General features: G+C 34.1%; 4 protein-coding genes across 4 annotated transcripts; 3 read left to right on the top strand and 1 right to left on the bottom strand.

Annotated features, from left to right (window-relative positions):
• The first annotated feature begins 39 nt into the window (after positions 1–39).
• On the top strand, positions 40–1,412 carry LOC124459017 (cytochrome c oxidase assembly factor 7-like). The gene is made up of 3 exons (XM_047008609.1): positions 40–310; positions 431–571; positions 816–1,412. The coding sequence occupies exons 1-3, from the start codon at positions 205–207 to the stop codon at positions 1,217–1,219; spliced, it is 651 nt and encodes a 216-aa protein (XP_046864565.1). The 5' UTR covers positions 40–204; the 3' UTR covers positions 1,220–1,412.
• Positions 1,221–12,727, bottom strand: LOC124459204 (dynein axonemal intermediate chain 3-like). Its single transcript, XM_047008747.1, is given in 26 exon segments — positions 1,221–1,496; positions 1,856–1,915; positions 2,496–2,621; positions 3,020–3,111; positions 3,565–3,638; positions 3,797–3,854; positions 4,253–4,325; positions 4,429–4,559; positions 5,444–5,507; positions 5,922–6,041; positions 6,443–6,507; positions 6,510–6,531; positions 6,694–6,829; positions 7,007–7,080; positions 7,459–7,581; positions 7,712–7,801; positions 7,898–7,987; positions 8,566–8,690; positions 8,850–8,928; positions 9,543–9,654; positions 9,961–10,077; positions 10,699–10,739; positions 10,876–11,034; positions 11,456–11,623; positions 12,176–12,280; positions 12,433–12,727. Coding segments are annotated over 26 exon segments (2,607 nt in total). The 5' UTR covers positions 12,658–12,727; the 3' UTR covers positions 1,221–1,418.
• A 3,228-nt stretch (positions 12,728–15,955) lies between these two features.
• On the top strand, positions 15,956–17,876 carry LOC124459093. Its single transcript, XM_047008662.1, has one exon. The coding sequence runs from the start codon at positions 16,269–16,271 to the stop codon at positions 16,884–16,886; it is 618 nt and encodes a 205-aa protein (XP_046864618.1). The 5' UTR covers positions 15,956–16,268; the 3' UTR covers positions 16,887–17,876.
• Positions 17,877–19,437: 1,561 nt separating this feature from the next.
• LOC124455674 lies at positions 19,438–22,007 on the top strand. Its single transcript, XM_047006344.1, has 3 exons — positions 19,438–20,003; positions 20,495–20,555; positions 20,818–22,007. Exons 1-3 carry the CDS (start codon positions 19,473–19,475, stop codon positions 21,378–21,380), a joined length of 1,155 nt encoding a protein of 384 aa, XP_046862300.1. The 5' UTR covers positions 19,438–19,472; the 3' UTR covers positions 21,381–22,007.
• Positions 22,008–24,149: the final 2,142 nt, after the last annotated feature.

Raw genomic sequence — 24,149 nt, 5'->3', positions numbered from 1 at the left:
AAATGGAAACAAAAAAGTTCTTTTTATAACAAGATAAAAATTTCAGTGATTTCAGTTTCAAAATACAAATTCACAAAGGAATATGCGTGTCGTTCGTGTTTTTTATGTTTGTGTAATGTTTGGGTACGTGACCGGGTGGTGTACACTTTAATTTACCATTTGCATATTTGCAGACATTGAATCACACCAAAATTAAAAGTTAAAATGTCTGGTTTCGACATGAGAAATCCTGAGCAAACACCTGAAGAATACGTTGATCAACTACGGGTCATTCTGGAACACGAATGTCTTGGGACAAGAAAAAAAGAATGTTTGTTTCGTGATTTGGTATTTTGAATTTGAAACGTCTGAAAGTTTTCATTATTATTTGTGATGCAGTATACTTAATGTCATTATTGTGTAACTTCTTCAATTTTCTCACACTATCCAGCTTGTCATCAACTTGGTGAATTCTATCAAGCTGTAGAAAGAGACAATGAAAAAGCAAAAGCTATTTTTAAAGCAAACTGTGAAGATCAGGATTATGCACAAAGTTGTTTTTCACTCGGCATAATTCATCTCACAAATAAAGGTACACTTGTGACATCCTAACTCAGGAAAATTTTCTTTAGATAATGTGCTGTTTATCACGTTATTGAGTGTGATAATCAAGTTACCAGTTAACTCTGAGATCAGATGAGATTAACACATTCATTTTGTCATGTTTACGTGCACTTGTAAAAAGAGTTAGTATGATGATTGAAATTGAAAATTAAATTAACTCAACCATTTGTTCATTAGCTTAAACCTACATTACTTTGCTCTAATTTTTATAGAGGAAAGAAAACCAAAGGAAGCTCTTAGCTTATTCCATAAAGCATGTGAAAAAAACATATGGGGTGCCTGTAATAATGCAGGTCTACTTCATCAAAAAGGAGAGAAACACTTTAGTATACCAAGAAATATGAATAAAGCAATTGAACTCTTTAGTATGGCATGTAATGGCAACTTTCGTAATGGATGTTTTAATCTAAGTGTTATCTATCTGGCTGGTTGTAATGAAGTTAAGAAAGACATGGTTAAAGCATTGGATTTATCTATCAAAAGTTGCCGTCTAGGACATGCATGGGGATGTGTAAATGCAAGCAGAATTTATGCACAAGGTGATGGTGTGCAAGTGGATGTAACTAAAGCAAATGAATTTAAAAAACTGGCAGAAACTTGCAATGGAAAAGGATGAATTTATCAAAATACAGTAAATCTTGATTTTTTCAAACACAAACTACAATAAATATTAATTTTTGAATTTCTAGTGAGTATTGAATCTAACCACCTTGTCTCTTTGGATGTCATACCCTTTAAAATATTTGAAAGCTACCATCTAACATGTACAAATACAAACATCTTTTAACTAAAAGATACAAAAGATAAAAGTCCTTTTAAATGTCACTGTCGTCTTGAAGGAAACCAAGATCTTGCAGAAAAACTTTCTCCATGTTTAGGTATTTTTCATATTCCTAAATGGATATTAGTTGATAAAATCAACCCTTCAAAGTTGCAGGAATGAACAAAACTGACAAGAAAAATTATCATTTGTGGCATCCAAATATTGTTGTTTGCATTGATGTTAAGCTAAGGGTAGTTCTCATTTGTTAATTCAAGTCGTTTCAGTAGTTTTGGTCAGGCAGAACAGTCTATACAGAGGACTCAATGGAGACTATCAAAGCGACTATGACGACCATATGAGAACCATCCTTTAAAGGCAAAGATATAAAATATCCTGCAAAAAAAAACTAACACGGAATTTGGCAGGTATTCTATAATTGCTTGTCCATGTTTAGGGTACTATCCTTAAAAAAGTATCCACAAAATATACCTGACGCGCTTTAGTCTCCCATTCATTTTCTTGCGCTTCAATAAGTTTCCTCGTGTCAACCTAAAATAAAAAACATGCCACAAGTTGAAGAAAATTATAAGAATTATAATATTATTTTGCTCCCAACGTTATCCTTGCAGTCTATTGATGTGATCATACAATTCTCCTTAGTGATTCCAAAGTCTCTTAGGGGCTGTTCACATGAGCCCGGTAGCCGGGATTCACCGTAGCGTCAAATCATTTTGACAAATGGAAAAGATTGAATACTTCACAACAAAAACCTATTTGAGCAATTTCTCTATGCTCTGACGTTGCAAATTCACAAAAGCTTTAAAACGAAAACAAATAATTTAGCCTGATTTGAAAATTACAACTACAATGACTTATGACGCTTAAAAAAGGTAGTAGGTTTTGCGCTTGAAGTTTTCAATCATTTCACGCCTCGCTGAATCCCGGTTACCGGGATCGTATGAACAGCCCCTTAGCGTGTTTCTGCCAATTATAGTCACTGAAGTCCCCCGCCCCCCGACACACACAATGATCCAGCTGTTCGCCTTTTCCCCACAGATCCCAAAGTACTATGATAATTTATTCTGAAAGTGTGATCATACTGTCTTCCCATTGCCATAATATTTCTTACTGTTTGCTTTTTAGGTTTTTCGTCATCTTTGTTTTTCGTTATTTCCAAGGCGCGTGTTTTTCTTCGTTCTTCAACAAACGCGAGTCGTGAAACTTCACGGTCGAAGAAATTCTCGATGATATTTTTCTATAAAACAACGTTTCGACTCACGATTTCATTTTTTTAATAAATCAAAATGTAAATACTATCCTATGAAGTAGCTATTGTTGCTCAAAAAGCTAAAAAAATTGTGCTGCTCAAGATGAGGAAACTTGTTGCTAAGCAAGTACTGTGAAATGATTACATTCGGTCATACGGTATGGCGACAGATGAAGAAACCCACGACTAAATGATATTGTTCAAATTTTACTAAAGTTTTTACTAAAACATTGGCAAAAACACCCAACGTTTACCATCGCCGATTTATTGTTCGTGTATTACCGTGTACTTCCCAACCATGCTGTGACGTAGTGCAAAGCAAGAGCGCAAAAACCTTGATGGGTGGAAGGGATTTTTTAAACGAAAAATATAAGGATTATGTATACCTCATTAATGGCGGGTCGATGTAAATTCCATGGAACTTCCAAAATGTGCAGTGTTCCCACATTATCGCCAACTGACAATAACTGCTGTTTTTCTACATTATAAGTAAAATAATGCACAAAAAAGATCGGAAAAACAAAACATACAATCAATGTTTCGTTGAGAATTTTGATTAAAATGAAAATCTCTGTGCTTATTTTTTTCAAAATGCACCGGACAACAATAAGTTGTGTCAACAGGTCTAGTTTCTCTAATTAAAGAAAGATTCAAAACATAGAATTCACAGCTATATAAAATTCAATTCTCATAGAGATCACAGAAACTTTGGGAGAGTAATACGATCCTTCCTCGGTGCTTTTTAGACAAGCAGATTTGTGGTTGACATCATATACTGGTATGCCATTATTTAAGGAAAGAAAGGTGTTCATACTTCATATTGTAATATCATGCATAAATGACCATCTAGAGGAATTCTCCATGAACGAAATTCTTGTATATATGCTAGCACAAAAACACAGCATATGAAATGAAGGTAGAGAGTACTTACTCGAAACTTGAAAAGGACTTAAACATGTAATACAAGCAGCAGTTACATTCTGTGTTAACGATGGTTCATGTGACCTGTACGTTAAAACATTATTGAAAGGAAGAATTTTTATTATCAAATACAACCAACTCTTTTGTCAACGTTCACACAACCCAGTCATTAAAAACAGAAAAGTTAATCAATTAGTAGATTCAAACCACAAGTGAAACTAATTCTAAAATTGAATACATACTTATCCATTAAATCCCATGCGTCCACGTTGCCATCTGCACGAGTAACAAAAAATACACCTAAAGAAAGACATAGTGTCACACATCACATACAAAATAAACAAACACATTCTGTGTTTGCTTATGAGTATACAATGATAATAAACACATCGAAGGAACAAATATTTGTAAACAAGTAAAATGATGAGATAATGAGAAAAACCCATAGTACACATATTTAAATTTTTCGTCTGCCACAGTCAATCACGGTGAGGGTATTTTTATAGCTTTAACCTCTAGCATGCATGTAATGAAACGAAGCAACGACACATTTGATTTTACAAAATTTGTATAAGAAATAAATTCAACCTCAAAAATGAGTGTTGCCTGGGGGGGGGGGGAGGTGATGAGATAATGAATGCAAAAAATCTTTAAATTTGTGTGCTCAAATTACAAAACAACCGAGGACACCAGAATACCTGGTCGCGTAGGACTCCATGCTCCTGCGGTAAGTCTAACAGGAGATGATGCTGACTCAAGTAATGAACCAGTCTATAAGCAGAAATTATGACAATTCATAAAGACGTTCTAAGTAATGAAAGATAGTTCAACAACTGTGAAAAAGTATGAGAAACGTTGATAGCTAAGAACTTACAGATACACCCTCTTTCCATATTGTGAATGTCCAACCACCAACAGATAAAAGAATGTCCTTAAAGAAAGGTGACCGTACAAGGGCGCACACGAGACCTTCGTGAGCAGCCAAAACCAACTGTGGCTTGTTCGCTGTTTTAAATATAAAAAGATATCCTGCATATAGACACAGAGAATATCCATATAATACAAAGGAAAATGGCTAAAATAGTAGCCGTCATTGAAAATGTTACTATGTTATATCATGATATAATAGAAAAGATAAACTTTAGCTATAATGGTAATTTTTCATTGTGGTTGACATTTTTAATCTTAATAAAGTAAATGGTTTGAATAGTCAGCTTCAGAGTCAAATGACTCTGAAGATGACTACCGCTAAGGTTGTCGAAACGTCAGTCAACAACAACAAAAACAGTCCTTCTCAGGACTTTATTAACCTGGACGATCATCATTTACAAACATTTTTAATCTTGTTGGTTAATTTTATTCTGGTGGCCATCGCTTTGATTATAAATAATTGAAACGAATACAATTCGCAAAGTTCTAATTAAAATCAAATATGAATCTTTTTCGTTTGATCTTCACCCTTATCAGTTCCAAGCTTTTATTTATTTCATACATCGTAGTCCCGCATGCGGTGCAACTTAAATACTATGGGTGCATTTCTATCCAGTTACCAACCTATAAACCTGCCACTGTGGTGCAACTTAAGTACTATGGGTGCATTTCTATCCAGTTACTAACCTATAAACCTGCCACTGTCGCTGTCTTTTGTCATAGTCCAGCATGTGGTGCAACTTAAGTACTATGGGTGCATTTCTATCCAGTTACCAACCTATAAACCTGCCACTGTCGCTGTCTTTGTCATAGTCCAGCATGTGGTGCAACTTAAGTACTATGGGTGCATTTCTATCCAGTTACCAACCTATAAACCTGCCAATGTCGCAGTCTTTTGTCATAGTCCAGCATGTGGTGCAACTTAAGTACTATGGGTGCATTTCTATCCAGTTACCAACCTATAAACCTGCCACTGTCGCTGTCTTTTGATAATTTCCAATCCATATAAACGACGTCACCACTCTATATAAATTATAATGACAATTAATTGAGTGTTTATCTACGAGGACTGTTGGAGGTTTCATGTTTAGGACTGCATGGTGTTTGCAAAATTTTTTTGCAATATATTTTAATAGGGTAAATACGTTACTCCTTGCATAGGAACAATAGGTTATACACATATAAACAAAAAGAATGATAGCACAGCGCTATAACCAACAACTACAAACAATAACGACCTTATCTAACAACATTTGAGAAATTAACCTTCCAGGAAGAAAGTTGGTTATAGCGCTGTGCTATCATTCTTTTTGTTTAATAACATTCCAACTATTTAACCTTGTGATTATACACATATATTATTTACATAGGAACAATAGGTTATATACATACGTTACTGCATAGTTAATCGGTTGTATGATAAACATAATAACATACTTCGGTACCAACAAACATTAATGTTGGAATATTTTCTAATATTTTTCCTTGATCTCTTTTGCCAGTCATGGACACCGTTCTATTTAGGTTCAAGTCTGCATCGACATCGTTATCCGGTTGCTTATTGACTAAAACAAAAAAATAACATGCAATGAATGACACAAATATACAAGAAACAAATAATGGCAACTAAAGGCAAACTTTTTGATCTAATAATCTACTGCTGAAACTCTCCCAGTTACAAATAAAATCGTAAAACATTGTGCGTAAAATATATTATGAAGTTCTACCAGTCACACGTCATATTGTAAAACAATGTTCTCCCAGTCACAATCTGACAGCAACATAAGTTTTTTTCGACACGTCCTAAGTGACGACCCGCCTCCCACTTTTTCATAAATACTGCCTACGTTCCTGCTGCTACACTACACAACCTTCAAATTCAGAGTGGTTCTATGTGATTACTAATAAAGGCATTCTTGGAAAACAAAGTTCAAGATGGAGTTTAAACAATCTAAAACCATACTCGACGATCGATCACCATGTTTCTCGGCTATGCTGAATTTTGTTGGACAAAATTCCCCGAACCAGTTAAATGACCAACTGTTATCTAGGAAAACCAATCAATGATCAGTTGAGATGAGTTTACGAGTATTTTGGTGTAAAAAGTCCGTAAGAACTCCAATCACATGTAACTTAATTTTGATTTTGTTTCTCACTGATTTACATGAAAAAAATAATCTTGCAAGATTATCAATACATAAATTTCTACCTTGAGAATATATTTCCAAGTCAAGTCCAATTGCTTCAAAGTATTTGGATTTGGAGTAATAGGAGATTTTATAGGAGACATAAGTTGACTATGATGAGCAGATTTATTTGGTCTTGTGTCCCAAAATAATATACTTCTAAACCGGGCAACGAGCAGGAAGCACGAAGAAAAAAACGCATTAATAAACGATAGTTGGTAATCAATCAATAAACTATGCAGTCGTTACGTTAAAGATAATCATGCAATCGAATCAAAAATCAAGTTTTACAATTGTGATAAACTATATTAGTTATAAAATATCATCAACTCTCACCCATCAGCAGCACAAGTCATTAATTGATGACAATAATTAGATTTGTTCTCAACAACAACTCCCATTCTGCCAATCTAAACAATTATGCAATAATAGATGCATGTTACGTTTTCAGTATCGATATCCCGGATGGATGATGAATGTGCAAAGCAAAAAATGATGAGTTTAAAACTGAAACTTTGGACCAAGGCCGTCATAAAGGCGGATTGTAAAAATTTTAAGGAGCATGCTTAACACGGTTATTGAAAGATAAATCAGAGTTAATGATCTTGCTGACAAAGACAATATCATAACTTTATCGTTTATGATTAGCTTTTCAATAGTGAAGGGACTCAAAAACAGATTCGGAGATTCGGTCAGCGATCAATACTGAAACACCAGAATATATAAGATGTATTCTGTCCATATGTCTAGTATATAGAAACAAAAATAGCATGTATGAGAAGACATACTTCCATGTGATCAGGAATCCATTGCAGGTCTGAAACAGCACTTTTGTGACTATGTTCAATTGCTGTAACAGCGCAGTAACGAACAATCGGAGTTTCTGTGCTTGTATCGTCCTCAAATCCGGGCTGATGAAATACAAAACATATTGAAACGATCTGTTTATCAAAGTTAGATTATTTCTCATCATCGTGCGTATTTTAATGTCATCCGGGATAATGATATATTCTACAACATGGAAAACGTAATGAAACTGACCAGTGACGTCATTGTATTCTTTTTTGCCTTCAACGTTTGTCGATGACTAAGTAAGCGATCATTCCAATTACTGAAATCCCACAATACAACCTAAAGGTTAAACATTTACGTTACGTTTGCTTGTGTCTAAAAATAACACGTGCTTCACACGTGTTACGTACATGGACCTTCTACTTCCGTTCTTACCTGTCCATTGACACATCCCCCGGCAATGATTGTAGGCTCTGATGGATTAAATTTGAAAATAAAAATGTCGTCAGGAGCTTCCAATAGAAGCTAAAATAAAAGAAAAAATTCACATCAGTTGAAGTTGTGTAATGAGCCGAGTTGTTTCAACGTTAAAAAAGCAAACTTAAGGTCAAAGGCTTCATTTCAATCAATGACAGTTTTCACCAAATCTTTATACAGGTTGAAATTGTAAATATTTATACTTAACTAGAAAAAGCAAGCCTGAATTTCATGGACGTAAGAAGATCGATAGTTAGGAACAGTGCTGTAGAAGTGGGAGGCGCTTGGGGGAGGAGCCCCTTCTACCTTTGAAATGGGTAATTTTTCATAATTTCATGGTTTCAGCTTCGTCAAGAGAACGCCCTCTGATAAATTTAGTTCTACAGCACTGGTTAGGAGGGGCTTATATTCATAAATTCATTGTATAATCCGTTGAAAACAATAAATTTCAAAGGAGCTTAACAGTGCATCTCATTTATTTATGAATATGAGCCTCCCTAATTATCGACCTTCCTACGCCCATGGCGAAGTCTCTTACACAAGTATGAGCCAAATCTCGCTTCAGTTAAGTTCAACATGTCGTGGATAGGACTAGTGCATGGGATAATTGAGGATGTATGGGATACCTGAGGGTGTATTGGATCAGAGAAACTCCAGATTAATATTAAAGAGGGTGTCATGATAATCCTTGAAGCTTGCTCTACCCTTTCATCAAAAGACATTTGTTCTGAACATGAAACAGCAATTATACCTAAAGGGCAGATACAACAAAAATAAATCAACGGTGATTTTTTGCCTCTTTTAAAGAACTCTGTCGTCATATTATTCTTTGTCGCCTCTGTGAAAATTCCTGAACAAATGAGTCAACTTCATTAACTAGTACTTGAACTATGACAGTAAAATCAAATACCTTTAGCTGTAGGATGCCATTCAGCATGAGTAATGACTTTTTCTTTACTGTACAACAGGTCCGTAAATGACTGGTACTCCTGAAACGAGATTATTTTACATTCAAAATTTTAAGAACGTTGATGTATATCATGACGTACAAATAATTCATACTGTAATTGAAATATGATTACGGTGATCACTTTCCCGTAATTAGTACGAAATTGGTACGATAATGATTAATTAAAACGGAATTGATGTAATAGGAATTAATCAGTACTAAATTGATATAATTAGAATTATTTAGTATGGAATTGATAGAGCAAGGAATAATTAGTATATAAAGAATTGAAAAAGGAAAGATGAGAAGTTTTGGGTTTTAGAACAAATGAATAAAAAAATGCGTAAAAAAATTGATTATTTTGTTTTATAACTTGTCGCTAGCATCATTTCTCCCTCTAAAGTTTTCTAGCGCATTTCCTATTCAGTAATTTACTTATTAAAAGTAGATTGTTAGGATAGCAATCCACTTCAAAATTTTCAATAAAACAATAATTAGTTTTAATAGTGATTATAGACCAATACATTCTTCGGAGAAAACAGCAAACCTTCAAAAACCCCCAAAGTTTTACATTTCATACGAGACCACTATAATTTTTTATCAAGTATCCTTAAGCTATCCAATGTCGTATTTTGTAATGAAATCTTATAGTACCTTTATACAACTATCTGCTTTCGATCCAAAAGCGTCATCATCGTCACCCAAGTTAAGATAATCATCATAAAACACATCCATGATTTCGTTTTGTTGCAGAGCCAACTCAAACCTAAGTTTATATAGAACTAAAATATTCTATTTTACCAAAAATATTTCTGACGAGGAATGTGACGTCATCATACTGTTTCAACAACAAATCAAACGAGCGAATTTTCCTCGCAAAAAAAATGTTGAAAATGACACAGTTTCTCGTTAGCAATGTTTCTCGTCAATCAATCAAAGGCATTCATTTAATATAACAGTGCTTGGCAGCGCTCGAGCTGAAGAGAACTGGCTCAAATGAATGGGGGAGGAGGGGAGGGAGAAAAGAATTGATAACAATTGTCTGTAAACATTTATGTTTCATAATAGAAACCTTGGTGTAACATTCTTGATAAATTCCAGTAAACTTGGTGATTTCTCTTCCTGAATTCTTTCCTTGTCAGGGAAAAATCTTGCTTCATATTGCACCCAAGCATTTCGAGGTTTTTTCCTGTTACGTGCACAATAAGGATTAATGCTTTAAACTACAGTTTTTATTGCCTTGAAGCGTACGCAATACACATTTTTTGTTATTTAAATTATACATTCACTAAACAGAACTTTTAAAATGAAAATGGACTTTCTAAACCAGTTTATGCTTGTCTCTACTTACTCTCAAGATATTGAGGTTTTTGTAATGTCCAATTTAAACAAGCAGTGACCTTACATTGCATCATAAGAACTAGACTTTACATTTGCTGATATGTTATTTTCACAGGGGCAGAGTTCCTTTCATTGTAAATGATATGAATTACTGCCTAGTAAGTTCAACCAAAAGTTGAAACTGAAGATTATTTGAAACTTTTCCACGACTAATTATGCAATATGACGTCACTAGTTACGTACATTGGACATTACAAAAACTTTTATACCTAGAGAACGAAAATATGCATGAACTAGTTTAGAAAGTACACTGTCATTATAAAAGTTTTGTTTAGTGAAAATATATATATTAAATAGCAAAATTTGCGTGTCATATGCACTTTACAACAAGGAAGGAAAGGAAGTCATTTAGTTAAAGTATTTATAACAGAGCACAAAATAATTGTGTAACCGCGATAATATATCATACCACTTAGTCTGTGAGCCTTTTTCTTCTTGTCGTAAAATTGCCTTAAGTGAAAACGAAAATCATGTACAGTTAATTTTTACTTGGTACTAATATGTACACGGAATACATCCAATGTTAAACGGATAATACAATGTCCCTGATATTTGATTTTTACCCCACACTTAAGTAGAAAAATACCTGACTTCCTTTATCCAAAATCAGTTTCTTCATGCTATAACATTTATCTTCGAAGGGAAGACACTCGACAATAGCATCTTTCATTGTTTTTTCAGAGTGATCAGAAAGTTTAATAGGAGCGCCAAATTCTCTGCGTTTGCGCCAAATACGAATTTTTATCTGAAATACGTAAAGCAAAATAAATGAAAATAAACAACAAAACATTAAAGTATACGACTAAAGCATAAAATCGTGGAAAAAATCACACACGTATTTATGGGGAATTATATTGCACACTGATTAACAAAGAACCACAAGCGATTTTGATACATCACTGCATAGGCATGCAGCAGTTAAAGAGACATTGTGCTTCCAATGAATTTGTTGGGAAAACGAACATCCTTCTATAAGTGTGAAACCACCACCTTAACACTTTTCTAGTAATTTGCCTGTCCCCCACTCTTCCAAAAAGCCAACTTTAATTGCCACACCCATTCCCAGTTCTGTATACCAATATGCATCAGCGTTTTGTTTTTCATGAAAGAAACGTTAAAATTTTTCCATTAGAAGAAAACAAATATAAGAAAAAATATCTCAATACCCTCTCTCTTGCTTCAACAACATTTAGTTCTTGAACCTCAAGTTCACTACCAAAAGATTCCCAAGGTCTAGGTGTTACTGGTCCTTTCCATACAACAATATCTTCTTCTTGTGTTCCGCCTTCTTCTTCTGTACCTATTTCATGTTCGCCTTCAGCTGACACTTCAGGCTAATATTTTAAAAGTTCTTGTTAAGAGTTAATTGACATCAAACTACTTTTCTATTTCATTTGAATATCACAATAATAACGATTATAAATTGTACTAATAAACAATAAATAAATTATATAACATCAATAAATTAAATATGAGAATAATAAATAAGAGATGCAAGAAATTAAACTTGAAACTAATCACAAATTCACAATTTAGAAAATGTTTGCAGTTGTATTTGTTATAAGAATTTGGTGTAAAAAAGTTTGATGTAGGTCGTCCATGTAAGTAGAGTCCTGAGAAGACTGTTGATGTTGACTGAGGTTTCAAAAACTTTAGCAGTAGTCATCTTCAAAGTCAAGTGAGGTTGTCACAATATTGTGTATTTTCTTTCTCCAAGTCCTGAGTTGTACCATGTCACTCCTATTTGCAGTATATTTTACAGTTTTATACTTTAATGAGCTTTTCTGTACAGTACTATATTTACTGCACCAAACTCTTCTTTTTTGCAAGAGATACAAGGAATACATGGAACAAGATTTTCAGTAAATGATACTGTAAATTCTTACATGCAAAATTCTTTCTTTGCATTCTTCAGTGGTGCATAAATAAAAATTTTGTCCATACTTGAATTCAGCATCATAGACAACTAACAATTCTTCACCAGGATATTCCTAAATAAAATTGATAAATCAATGTTTAACACAATTTTACACATTTCCTACATCAAACAAACTTCATATGATGAAATTCGACAGTCAGAACATGGAGGACCAGTTTTGTGATTTCCAACTCACGATTATTAAGGCACACAACTTCAACTCACCTGTACAATCGCCTTTGCTGGATGAAAGTCAGAAACAGCCGCTCGATCCTTGAAATCCTGCAGAATTAATTTCTTTTCTATGATTTTGAACGGATTTTCGGCGGTGACAAGTTCATCAGTAACACAACCGAATATCTCCTGTGTTTTACTTGTGAAAAATAATGGCAAAATATCTGAAGGTGCGGTTGCCTCTTCAGAAATATCCTGTGAGTTTTCCAGCGACATCTCAAATCATATATATCATGGAGAAGATCTCCACAAAAATATCGCTGTTTTTACTTGGCCATTTTGTCTTGTTATTGTTGTCAAGGAAACAACTAAAGGAACAACTCAATGAAGTGATTGCAATGAGAACAACCATCTGATCAAACGATACCAGAGTTTTGTGTATTATATTTTTTATTACTTTTGGTAAACTTTCTACAATTTAATAATCAAGTAAAAAACTTCAAGTGAAAAAATTTCCATGAAATTAAAAGGATTCGGCAACTTTTTGGTGAAACTCTTGGTAAAACTCAAGCTTGTAACTAAGGTTTGTAATGGATGAAGATGCACCCCCACCCTCCTCTCAATTCACGAAATCTGTTCCCAAAAAAGTTGAAACGGACAAAATATTTACAAATAATTGAATTTATGACATCTTCCTGAGGGTACTTTACATTGCCAAAATGAAAAATCTCATGAGCAAGCAATGAGAAAAACAATGACGTGATTTAAAATGCCAATAAAATTCCCAGTTCGTACACGTTTTTTCAAATGTGCCACTCCCATTTTACATTTCTTGTTGTGTTGCTTACTTCAAGCCTTCCCATGGATGAGGGTTGGCAACCTCCCCCCTCCCTTTTCTTCATTGAAGTCTGTTTGTAGGCTGTATTGTTTGCATTCCTCAGCCTATAAACGGTCGCAACATTGCACCATTATACTGAAGTAAAAGTATGCCGCTGTCAAATTTACTCTTGAATGTAAAAACGACGCAAATGCAGTAACCCCGTAGCATTTTCGAGTCTTGTCATTTCTCGTCGACGAAGAGAATTTCGGGAATTTTTCCAACTGTATGAAGTCTTTGGTTACTTATGTTGTACCTCGTTATATTTATAAGGCCCATTTAGGGCTTTTTTCTGTGAGTGTGAGAACAAGCACCCTAACTGGCTATAGCTAACAGAGAAATAATATTTTTTAATAGTGATATTACACACTCTGGGCACTTTGAATCAATGCCAGCTTGCTAACCTCGTAAGGGAGCTGACAAATTACAAATAATTTACTATTGCTGAGGCAGCCTGTTTGCCAAGCTGTAGAAAAGCTGAAGACTAATTCGACATCTAAATGACTTGAAGTGCTCTTACTGTGTCAATAGACATAGTCAACCAACGTCGGCCAGAAGTTTGAAGGTCAAGTTCAAATAAATTTCCTATGACTTTCAATTTTTATAGAGAGAGTCGAAAGTAAAAACAATATTGATAAAAAAGTCAGATGATGCAAATATGCATTAGTAAGTTATTACAACTTTAGTGTGGGAATTTCCAGCATTTTAGATCTATGGAATATTGTAAACCAGCAAGTGCAATATCTTTATATCATGGCGAAGAGACCTTAAAAAGTAGACATTTTTCGTAATCATTTTGATATAATAATCTTAAGTGTTGAACGAAATGTTATCTGTTATATTTCCAAATTTTTTGTTGACTTTTGGTAATATTATAGGTATTAAAAATTCTATCTGTCTGTGGTTGGACATCAAGCTTATCGTCACGGTGGACGATGAGTATATTGACCAACAATGACAGCCAACCGCTGTTTTCATATTCCAAAGTCGGTAATAGTTGCATAACGAAGGTCAAATAGCCAAAAATACATCAAGAATGGTATTCCTCTGAACAGAACGTAATGATTTAAGCTTGCATTGGATCAAATTGTGAAGACGTGTACTACAATGAAATGCCCCGTTTAATTACTCCAATATCTCTAACCGATAGTAAAAATTTATGTTACAAAGAACAGTTGTATATTAATAATAATATGAGCAAAAGAAATATTACAACTGTTGCAGCAGTCTTTCTTGCAAAGACCTGAATAGTGATTGTCTGGATATCGTGAGGTTATTTAATCCTGTGAGGAAAGGCGTCTGAACTAACTACCTGTCTCCGATAAGAGGAACTAATTTCTTTCCTTAATCTCACACTCGTGTTCTTCAAAATTCCCTAGCACATGTTTTGCTTGTATAACTGAAGTTTAAATATGCTCACGACAGCAACGCGATAAATAATTTTATGTATTGATCTACAATATGAAACTACATGCTATATTTTCTCATGAACATAATTATGAAATAGCTCTCTACGAATTATTGATAATGATAGTAGGCTTTTGATCAAATATTGAAATGACTCAATCATTTAGTAAGTAAGTAAGTAAGTAGTTTATTTCCAAGTAAGAAGGCTGCCGTATCAAGATGTTCAAATGCGAATTAATTGAGAAGATGGGGCCGATTCTACAACACTTCTATTATCATTTGCATTAGATAAGAACGACAGCTGCCGCTCTCTTGCAGGTGCCACCACATGCAAAAACAAAAATGGACAATAATACAATATCATTAGATATTCTGTAAAAGTAGAACGAAGTGATCAGCGCCATAGAGTATTTTGGTTGATGAGTAATTGTAACAAGCTCTACTATGCAATATTAATATGAAAATAATGCTGTTGTCAAAATACCTTTTACGGAATGCGGAATTTATCAATGCAGGGAAAATTTAATTCGTGTAAAATATGGGTTAACATATCAGTGTATCCAAGGAAGTTAAAACATGAAAGTTTACACTAATTACTCAAAATGAACTTTCAACTTTGCAACTAAGCAAAGACACAAAAGTGTAATGACGTCCCCAAGCTAGCTTTAAGAGCCGCGGCATGCCTGCCGCTTTCGTATAATTTGAATCAGACAACAAAAAGTTTAACCACGTTTATTGTCGCGGATGAAGAGCTCTCATTTTCGTTATTTTTCTCGCGTTGTCTGCAAAATTTTTGTTGTTTTGATTTGGTTCAATAGCATATTCAGAACAAAATATTGTTTGTTCAATTTATAAGGACATTTCAACACTAAACTAATATAACGGCGTTAATATCATGCATAAATATCATAACACATAAACGCAAAAATACATCATAAAAATTAAATAAACTCAAAGTTATTTTGCTTCTAGAGGAGTAGCTTCAACAGTTTACTACACATAATTATAAATGCGTTAAGACAATTTGAAGAGTATATGTACAGGAGATAAGTTAGCGTGACGTTAATATTAATTGAGCAAATTAAGACTAAATAGTTATGCAGTCAAGATTGAGCGAGTAAAAAAATCCATTTAAAACGTAATTTGTTTATTTTAACATTCTCTATTAATAGTGAAGACAATGCGCCAACTATGGTTCAAATTTTGCTCGAGAAGAGACGAGTGATACTTTCGTCTCATCTCTAAACGTATGTGTACTTAGTTAACTTTTCTCTGATTGGCTGAGAGGAAAGTATAATGTACACTAACAAAGCAAGCACATGTCCTTTTGTGTCGTGCTCCATAATTTAAAATGCATTTGCAAAAGCCGTCAGTTTGTATGCTGATTGCTCAACGCTGCAGTCGAAGACAAAGCATTGTCGCAAACATCACACGCGGAGACATACGATTAACGACGCGAAAAGGCGCCAAAATTTATACAATCAAGTAGCGAAGGAGAGAAGATACTCTGAATCTTTACAAGTAAGATTTTCAACTGTATACTATATACAATTGAGATTACAAATCAGTTGCACTGGAAAGCATTTCGCATCAATTCAGCACGATGGGAGATGAAATGTTGACACTGTTTTACGATAAGGAAATTATAAAATACACTAAAGCTGCAGAGGGGAAAAATATCTCCGAATATGAAAGAGAAGCTGAATTTCGGTTATTCCGCGACTATTTTGGTCTCATTCACTTGGTTCAAAATTGTGAGGTTGGAAGCCATCCGCAGCATAGTTACGGAGATATGATAGGTTATGCGACAGAACGCAGTCGATTGGATAGCATGGATTCAGATGTATGGAGCGATACGTCAAGTGGAGGACGCGATTTCGACACATTAGACGGAGGATCGCTCCAAACAAGTCCATCTCTAGCACCCGGATTCACTCCAGCACGAATCTTTCACGACAGCTCAGGTACAGGAGGGCGTCCTGCATTGGCAGATGTCAGCAAGATTGTCGTGGGAAGGCGCAATCAGAATGTTTGTGTGTTTTGTCGTAACAATGGCGAAAGCAAAAAAGTGTACACTAGTCATGTTCTTAAAGATTCACAAGGCAAAACTGTGTGTCCAATACTTCGAGCATACACTTGTCCATTGTGCAAGGCTACCGGCGATGAGTCACATACTATCAAGTACTGCCCAAAAAATAAAAACAACCGTTTGGGAAAATAAAGCTTATCTTGTGGAAACCAAACAGCAAACGATTAACTGAAAGATATTATGATGAGATTTATTGTTGATCATAAATGAAGCAACATACGTTGACAATGTTATTAAGGTTTTGTATTTTAGCCATGGAGTGCATTCAAGCATGCTTTTACTGTTTATAGTATCTTAATCCTAGCAACGCGTGATAGCGGTTACATGTTCAATTTCAAGTAGTTTAATTTCAAGTTTGAAAATAATAGGTTATTAAGTATATTGCGCGTAAACATTGAAGCGGCTTCGAAGCCGACACGAATAATACACAGTCGATTATATGCATGTCATGGCAAACAATATTTCGTGATTAATGGAAATGCACACTTTCGTAGTTAAAAATCAATAGGTTTTGCTTCTTCAAATTTTCATGTGTATAGCGGGTACAAAACCGCAAAAAAATAACCTATGTATATTTAATACAGAATTTAGAGTCCTGAACATAATTAGGTACACACCTGAGACTTTTTCCAAAAAGAAAAATTGCAAGGCAAAAAATTTGTAGCATTTGTGGCGAATTTTTTTTGCCCCAAAAGACTAATGTAGGTGATTTTGTTCAAAAACAGAAGGACAAAATAAATATGTATATGATTTGTTAAGGATACAAGACATTTTGTATCAAAATCGTTTTATAATATATATGTAATGAATTATAATAACCCAAAATTATAGTTGAATGAATTGATTTTTATTTTGTAACTATGTAGATCATAGATCGAACGTTGTCTTTCATTATTTGGAGATGACCGTGTGGAAATATAACTAAAATATAATAATTGTAAGTTTACTGAAGAAATTGTGTCAAACAAATATTAACGTTAGCTGCATGGAAAGTCTGTTTGGAAGAATTTTTTTGTAAATAAATGTACAACATATATGATAATTGTAACAAAGAATGACTCGATGGTAATGTTTCATTTTAATGTAGGTATGTTGTATTGAATATAGAAGATTTCAAAATAATATTGACCAAATGTGTTTTCACGCCATTTGTGTAAACGTTTAATTGTGACAGTCCGACTGTCCGACATCATTATTGCGTTTAAACCAGCAAAGATGAACTTTTGGAAAACATCAGCAATGAGTATAGCTACTTTGTAGTTTCCGTTTTTTTACTGACACTTTACAACGCGGTTTACAGCGTATATAATGATACAGTCTGCTTAATATGGAGACCGCGGACTACATGTGGTTTATTTCCGGTGGGTTTTTATGAAATAACCGCTTTCTCTGCATACAAATCTCCCTATTCATTGCAACAGAATTCTGTGATATTGATTTAGCGCGTAGAGTGCATGAAGTAAACTATTCAAAATGCACATGATAAATATAATAAAGCTTCTCTGAAAGAATTGTAATCCCATGTATATGAATGAAATCGATGCTGGAATTATCGAAAGTTTACATAGGATATAAAAGATCTTAGATTTGAATAAAATGTTTAATCATAAGCGGGAATGATTAATGTCAGAAAGATATGTCTACTAGAGGTTATGCAAACTCTTCGTCGATAGTCATCGATATTTTAAAAGGTGATGAATTGAGGAACAGCTAGCAAACTCCATTCGCAAACATCAAATTAAAACAAAAAAATACATGCATGGTTATATGTACTACAAAACAACAATGACGGCAACGATATCTTGTTCAGACTTTTTAAAGAGATGAAACAAACTTTACCCCTGAGGTTATATTTCGAAATCTTGTTCATTCTAAAAAAAAGCAAACTTTCTTCTCTTACTTTCCCTTCTGTGTGGATAGATTCATAAAACACTACAACGCCTTCATTTACCAAGTAAAAATTGACAAAAATTTTATTTCACGACTTTACAAAACAATTAAAACAAAGAATCATCAACGATGAAATTGATGATAAACAGAAAACTTTTCATGCATCACTAAAGATGAACAATATTTGATTCCTTATCTTGGACGAAAATCTTCTCTTTGGAAATGGCCAGAACACCCCTTATATTTCCTCCTCTACATATATTCATTTAATGAAGTTTAAAAATCCATCTTTGTGGTAAAAATGCATGTAGATCAGGAAGCATTAATAAAGACTTACTAGCGACTATAGGAGAGATATTTCAGCGAGATTAAGAATTTCTTTAATGCTATGAATCAAGATAAATAGTGGATAAATTTAATTTATATAGTTCAAAAACACCAAAGTTCATTTTTGCTAATTTTAACAGTATTATAAACAAGCTAGCCATTTATAAACGATGCAAATGGCTCTATCAAAGCTCAGCACAAACGATACTCAAAGATATAAGACATTACTAATTAATGAGCAAACATCTGTTTGTTTATCCTTGTGAGGAGGTAACTCAAACGAACTTTTTTGGTCTGCAAATGATAATATAAAACACTATTTATCAATTTAAAATTTATAACCTCACAGTACTTTAAATCTGGCGTATCATGTTTTTTTCCTTTAATGTTTGATTCTTTTCACATTTTCACTGGCAAAACCTAAGTTGTGTCATATTAGTTAAAAAGCATTAAACTTCTAAACTCCTGCAGTGAAGAAAAAGACTTTCACAAGTTGATGAAATGACTTCTCGTCGTCGACAATCGTTGTTTTCTGTTGAATACTCTCTTCTTGATCACGGTATCGCAGTTTTGTGTCACAGCGATGAACCGAAAAGCAAACATCAAGCAATTAATAAATCAGTGAAGACTACACATAGCAACAAGCAAAATGAAAAAGTACTTTTTAAACACGACATAGTTCGAAATCTTGCAAGAGAAGTTCTTGAATATCATCTAAATGGCATGGAATATAGAAGAAAAGAGAGTGACGACCTGTGCAAAGAGATTATCACTGATATTCAAAAAAAGATGGCAGTCCTAAACTATGAACGTTATAAGGTAGTTTGCACGTGTATTTTGAGTTCTATTGATAAGCCTCCAATGTTTTTAGAAAGTCGTTTATTATGGAATAGCAAATTGACATGCGTAGATAGCGATTCCTATGTGGATTTTGTTTTCAAAAATGAAGAGTTCTACGCCATTGTGACAATATTTGCCATTTACAGTCAAAGCGATCCTGGGTGGACTAACAGAACGCTTTTTTCCAATCTTGTTACAACTACATAGTTATTGACTGTTTGCTTATTAGAAGTCATTTGACGTCAAATCATTCACGAGTATGTATACGAGAACTATATTTTACACAGAACTCACGGAAGACAAAGGGACAGCTGCAACCAAATAAATTGTAGCCAGCTAAATGAAGATTATTGCAACACAAAATGCTTTTATAAAGGCGATAAAACGTTAGCTAAACAGTATAAGGCATAAATATAGCTATACAGGTCCTGTTTGATGAAGCTACATTCAAATAATTATTTAAAATTGCAATGATTACTAGAGGTGAATAGATGATAACTTAGGACATGCTCAGTTTAGATAAATTTTTATTTCTAACCACATGTCTGTACTGGTTCGAACCTTATTTAGAGGAACACATACATGTTAAATGAAGTATAAAGTCTTACAATTAAGCTGTACAACGTAAGAATCAACAAACTTAGTTCTGAAGCATTGTGAGAAAAATAAAATTAATTCTGCAGGATGAGCCTGGATTATTTTGTCGACTGGAGATAAGTAATGGGACGGTGAGACCTAACATAAGTAAACATATGTTGCCTAAATAAAACCCCTGAACTGAAAGGCTACATTATAAAAAGCCAACGTACACAAATGGAAAAGACCCGAAATCCTTCAAACCACAATATTGAGCTCACAAACTAATCTCTGTGCAAATGAAGATGAGACTACAGTTTTTGCATTGAAATATGAGTTTAAAAGTAAAGTCTCTTAAGCCTTGCGTACACATTTCGATTTCCTGCTTTTACAGAAGCGATTCTTTGTCTGACAAAAACGTGAAATATAGCAAAAGATGCAACACTGAATATGAATCGCGCGTATAATAGTCGACGCTCCTCATTAAGCGAAGGTGGAAGTCACCAGCAGGATAGAAGGCTGTCAATTGCTACATCAGGGGATACGCACGGCACAAATCTTATTAAATGTGGTTCAACAACACGTCATACATCGACTTTACTTGACAACCATCCTGTATCTCTTTCGGTATTATACTCGAAGTTTGCAAATACGTACCAAATGGAACCTGATCAGAAGTTTAAACCAGCCGATATTTCAAACCTGGTCTATAACGTCTTAGAAGAAAGATTGGACAATACGAAATATGATCCTGAAAAATGTAGACATTTAGTTGTATCTCTTGCAAATGAAATCCGACATAGAGTAAAACAAATGGGTTTTGCACGATACAAGATAGTATGCACTGTGGATATGGGATCCATTGCAGAGCAAGGTGTAAGAGTCGCTAGTCGATGTCTTTGGGACAAGGTTCAGGATAACTTAGGAACAGCCACGTATAAAAACGAAAGTTTGTTTGCTGTTGGGACAGTATTTGGCATTTATTATGAATAACTTCATTGTTTATTCCACTCGTAGGTACTTGCAGGACCGTGTAAAACAAGTTTAGGTTAATGGAGCCATCTTCATGTTAAGTAACGACTTTTCGTGTACACGTAAGATACTTTTCAATGATGTTTGAATTGAGATCACAAGGAGTACGGGGCTGGGGCAATTAGTACTAAAATAACCGCTGTGCAGCAATATCTGAGCTAAAATTAGTACAACAAAAACATAACGGCGCAGGATTGACGAACGTTTTAATGGTTTTGTTTTTATTTCAAAGGCTAGCTATTGCTTTTTGGAACAACAAAAACCCTTCCCACAGCGTTAAGTAGGTTGGAAACTGATAAATTAATGGTATTTCTTTTTAGACGCTTAGTTATTGCAATATGTTTTGTATACAAAGAAAGTAAAATCGTGCTTTAACTATATTTCTGAAAATCACCACTAGGTAGTGCAGAAGTGCTTGAAAATACAACTGGAACAAAAGTCAATATCCTTAATAACTAAATACTCCGTAATCACATCAATCATACTTTTATCCACCAGTAAACGTATAAATGATGTAACTTTTGATGTTCTTTGATGAAAATGACACTATCATTTACACAACATTAAAAAGTCATTAGAACACCATAACATGAGGTGATGACTTACTGATTCTTGACAACCCAAAACACAACTGCGAAGATGAAATATATCGTTACTGGTAATAAATTTCGGAACAATTTGTTAGTTGACTTCGATGAATTGCTTATTGTTTTTGGATTAAATTCGTTATAAATAAAGTTCCAACAGCAAAGATACTCGCCGATCTAAAATATCCCGAGGAAAATGTGTCTTGAATAGGATCATAAAGACATTGACTGGACAAGTTGACATCTTCACCATTCAATTCTCCGATAAAAACGCTCGAAACGATCTTTTTATTCAAACCCATATTCATTTTCCTCGCTCTTCTAATGATCACTTTAGCGATTGTAGCACTTTTTTCGTTAAAATCATTTTCAATCTTTGGATCCATAACACTCTCTAAATGATTCCTCAGTTCATTAGTAATCATCTTCTCAAGTTGTTCTTTCAACGCTTTCTCGTCACTATATTTAACATTCACTTCTCCATACGCATGTCGTGTATTTTCTACGTTTAAACCATTACCATGCCATGTTAAAGATCGCTCTCGCACACCACAAGTCGATTTACCGCACTGTAATCGTTCAACGTCCGTTCGATGTTTTCCACACAAAAAAGTATCAAAAGTGGACGATCGTCTTTTTGTAGTAAAGCTAGATATCCAAGACATGACAGCACAGAGGATTCCTAGCGAGCAGGATGATATTTGCGGTCGCTAATCATGCAAATAAATCGAGTATTCCGGTGAAAAGAAGCAACGTTAACAAGATATCATAGGTCATAATTATCACCATCATTACATGAAATGTGTCCTTTAAATCTTTATTCCTCGTTGTTTTAATTGAACGAGAGATAACGTCACGTGATCATCTGATAAATGCTACTCCCCCGCGGGAACTTTATGTCTACGAATACTACATCTCGAAAATACTACTAAAAGATAAATTATACAAGAAAGATTTGTTCCTTGTGATACCAAGTGCATATTTCAGTTAGTTTCCGTTGTTGTATTGCAAAATTATTTACAACCTTCAAATACAGGTGTCAGGTAATATTTTTTCATGATGACGAAAACTGCTGAGCATCAGCATAAAAGTGGGTGCACCATGCGTACATTAGTTCAACGCAGTATTAGATACTTCTAATTTGTACATACAAATTGGTGCGCCGTGCGTACAATATTTTCAATTGTTCGCATACCTAGGTTATTGTGCTTAGTTATTAGTTTGTCCAGATGAATGAGCTTGAGTTGTTTGCTTGCATGTGATACGTATTTCATGCATAGCTTTTTCTCGTGTGGTGTTCTGGGATTCTAACCCAGAGGCCAAACAATTTGAATCATAGAAAATCTACACATAACTTTGATGAGTTGACTTTTGGCCCCAAAACATGGACATCATTTTTTTTCGTGGAAACGAAATGGAAGGAAAACCAGCGAATCCGGTGAAAAACCTTCCAACCGAAAAAAGAAAATTGATATTGTAAGTGCTCAACGGATTGTTTTCTAGGCATTTTGAAAATTTTGCTATGGTTTTGAAATTTTGTAGACGAAAGTTAATCCCAGAGATCTTTAATGCTTGCATTCACGTTTGAACGCATAAAACTTTAAATTTCAAAGTACGCAAACACGCTAAAACTGATTTATTTTTTCCTTTGAATTTTAAGTAATTCTGATCATTCCAGTTTCAACATCAATCAAAAGGCCTATATGAACGTTCTGACGACCTTAGGAGCAATTTTCAGAGACAAATGTAACGATATTCCCGGGTCCAAAACATTCACTTTAAAATAAAATTAGTTATGCCATTACATTAAGATAAGTGTAGGTTAAAAAAATATGAAACACCACTCATGACCCAACCCAACTATTGCAATTACCACGCAAATTCATAAAATTTATGACATTTAGGTTCAGTAAACTATTTTAATATTTAGTGACAGTACACAATGACCTATCGTGAAATGCATGAAAACAATAATATGGAATGATTCTGGATTGATTCTAAAATGACAGTTAACTATGGCAGTATTTTAATGAAATATATTTTAAAACATTATATTAAGAACATTCTATGAAAAACTATCCAGCATATCAAAGAAAAACGCTTTGACAGTAAAAGAAACTACAATATACATAAAAGACCACTG

Source organism: Xenia sp. Carnegie-2017, unplaced genomic scaffold, assembly GCF_021976095.1.
Source record: "Xenia sp. Carnegie-2017 unplaced genomic scaffold, XeniaSp_v1 HiC_scaffold_1, whole genome shotgun sequence".
Taxonomy (NCBI): domain Eukaryota; kingdom Metazoa; phylum Cnidaria; class Anthozoa; order Malacalcyonacea; family Xeniidae; genus Xenia; species Xenia sp. Carnegie-2017.
The sequence above is the reverse complement of the archived record's forward strand: the minus strand, read 5'-3'. Positions and strand labels throughout refer to the sequence as shown.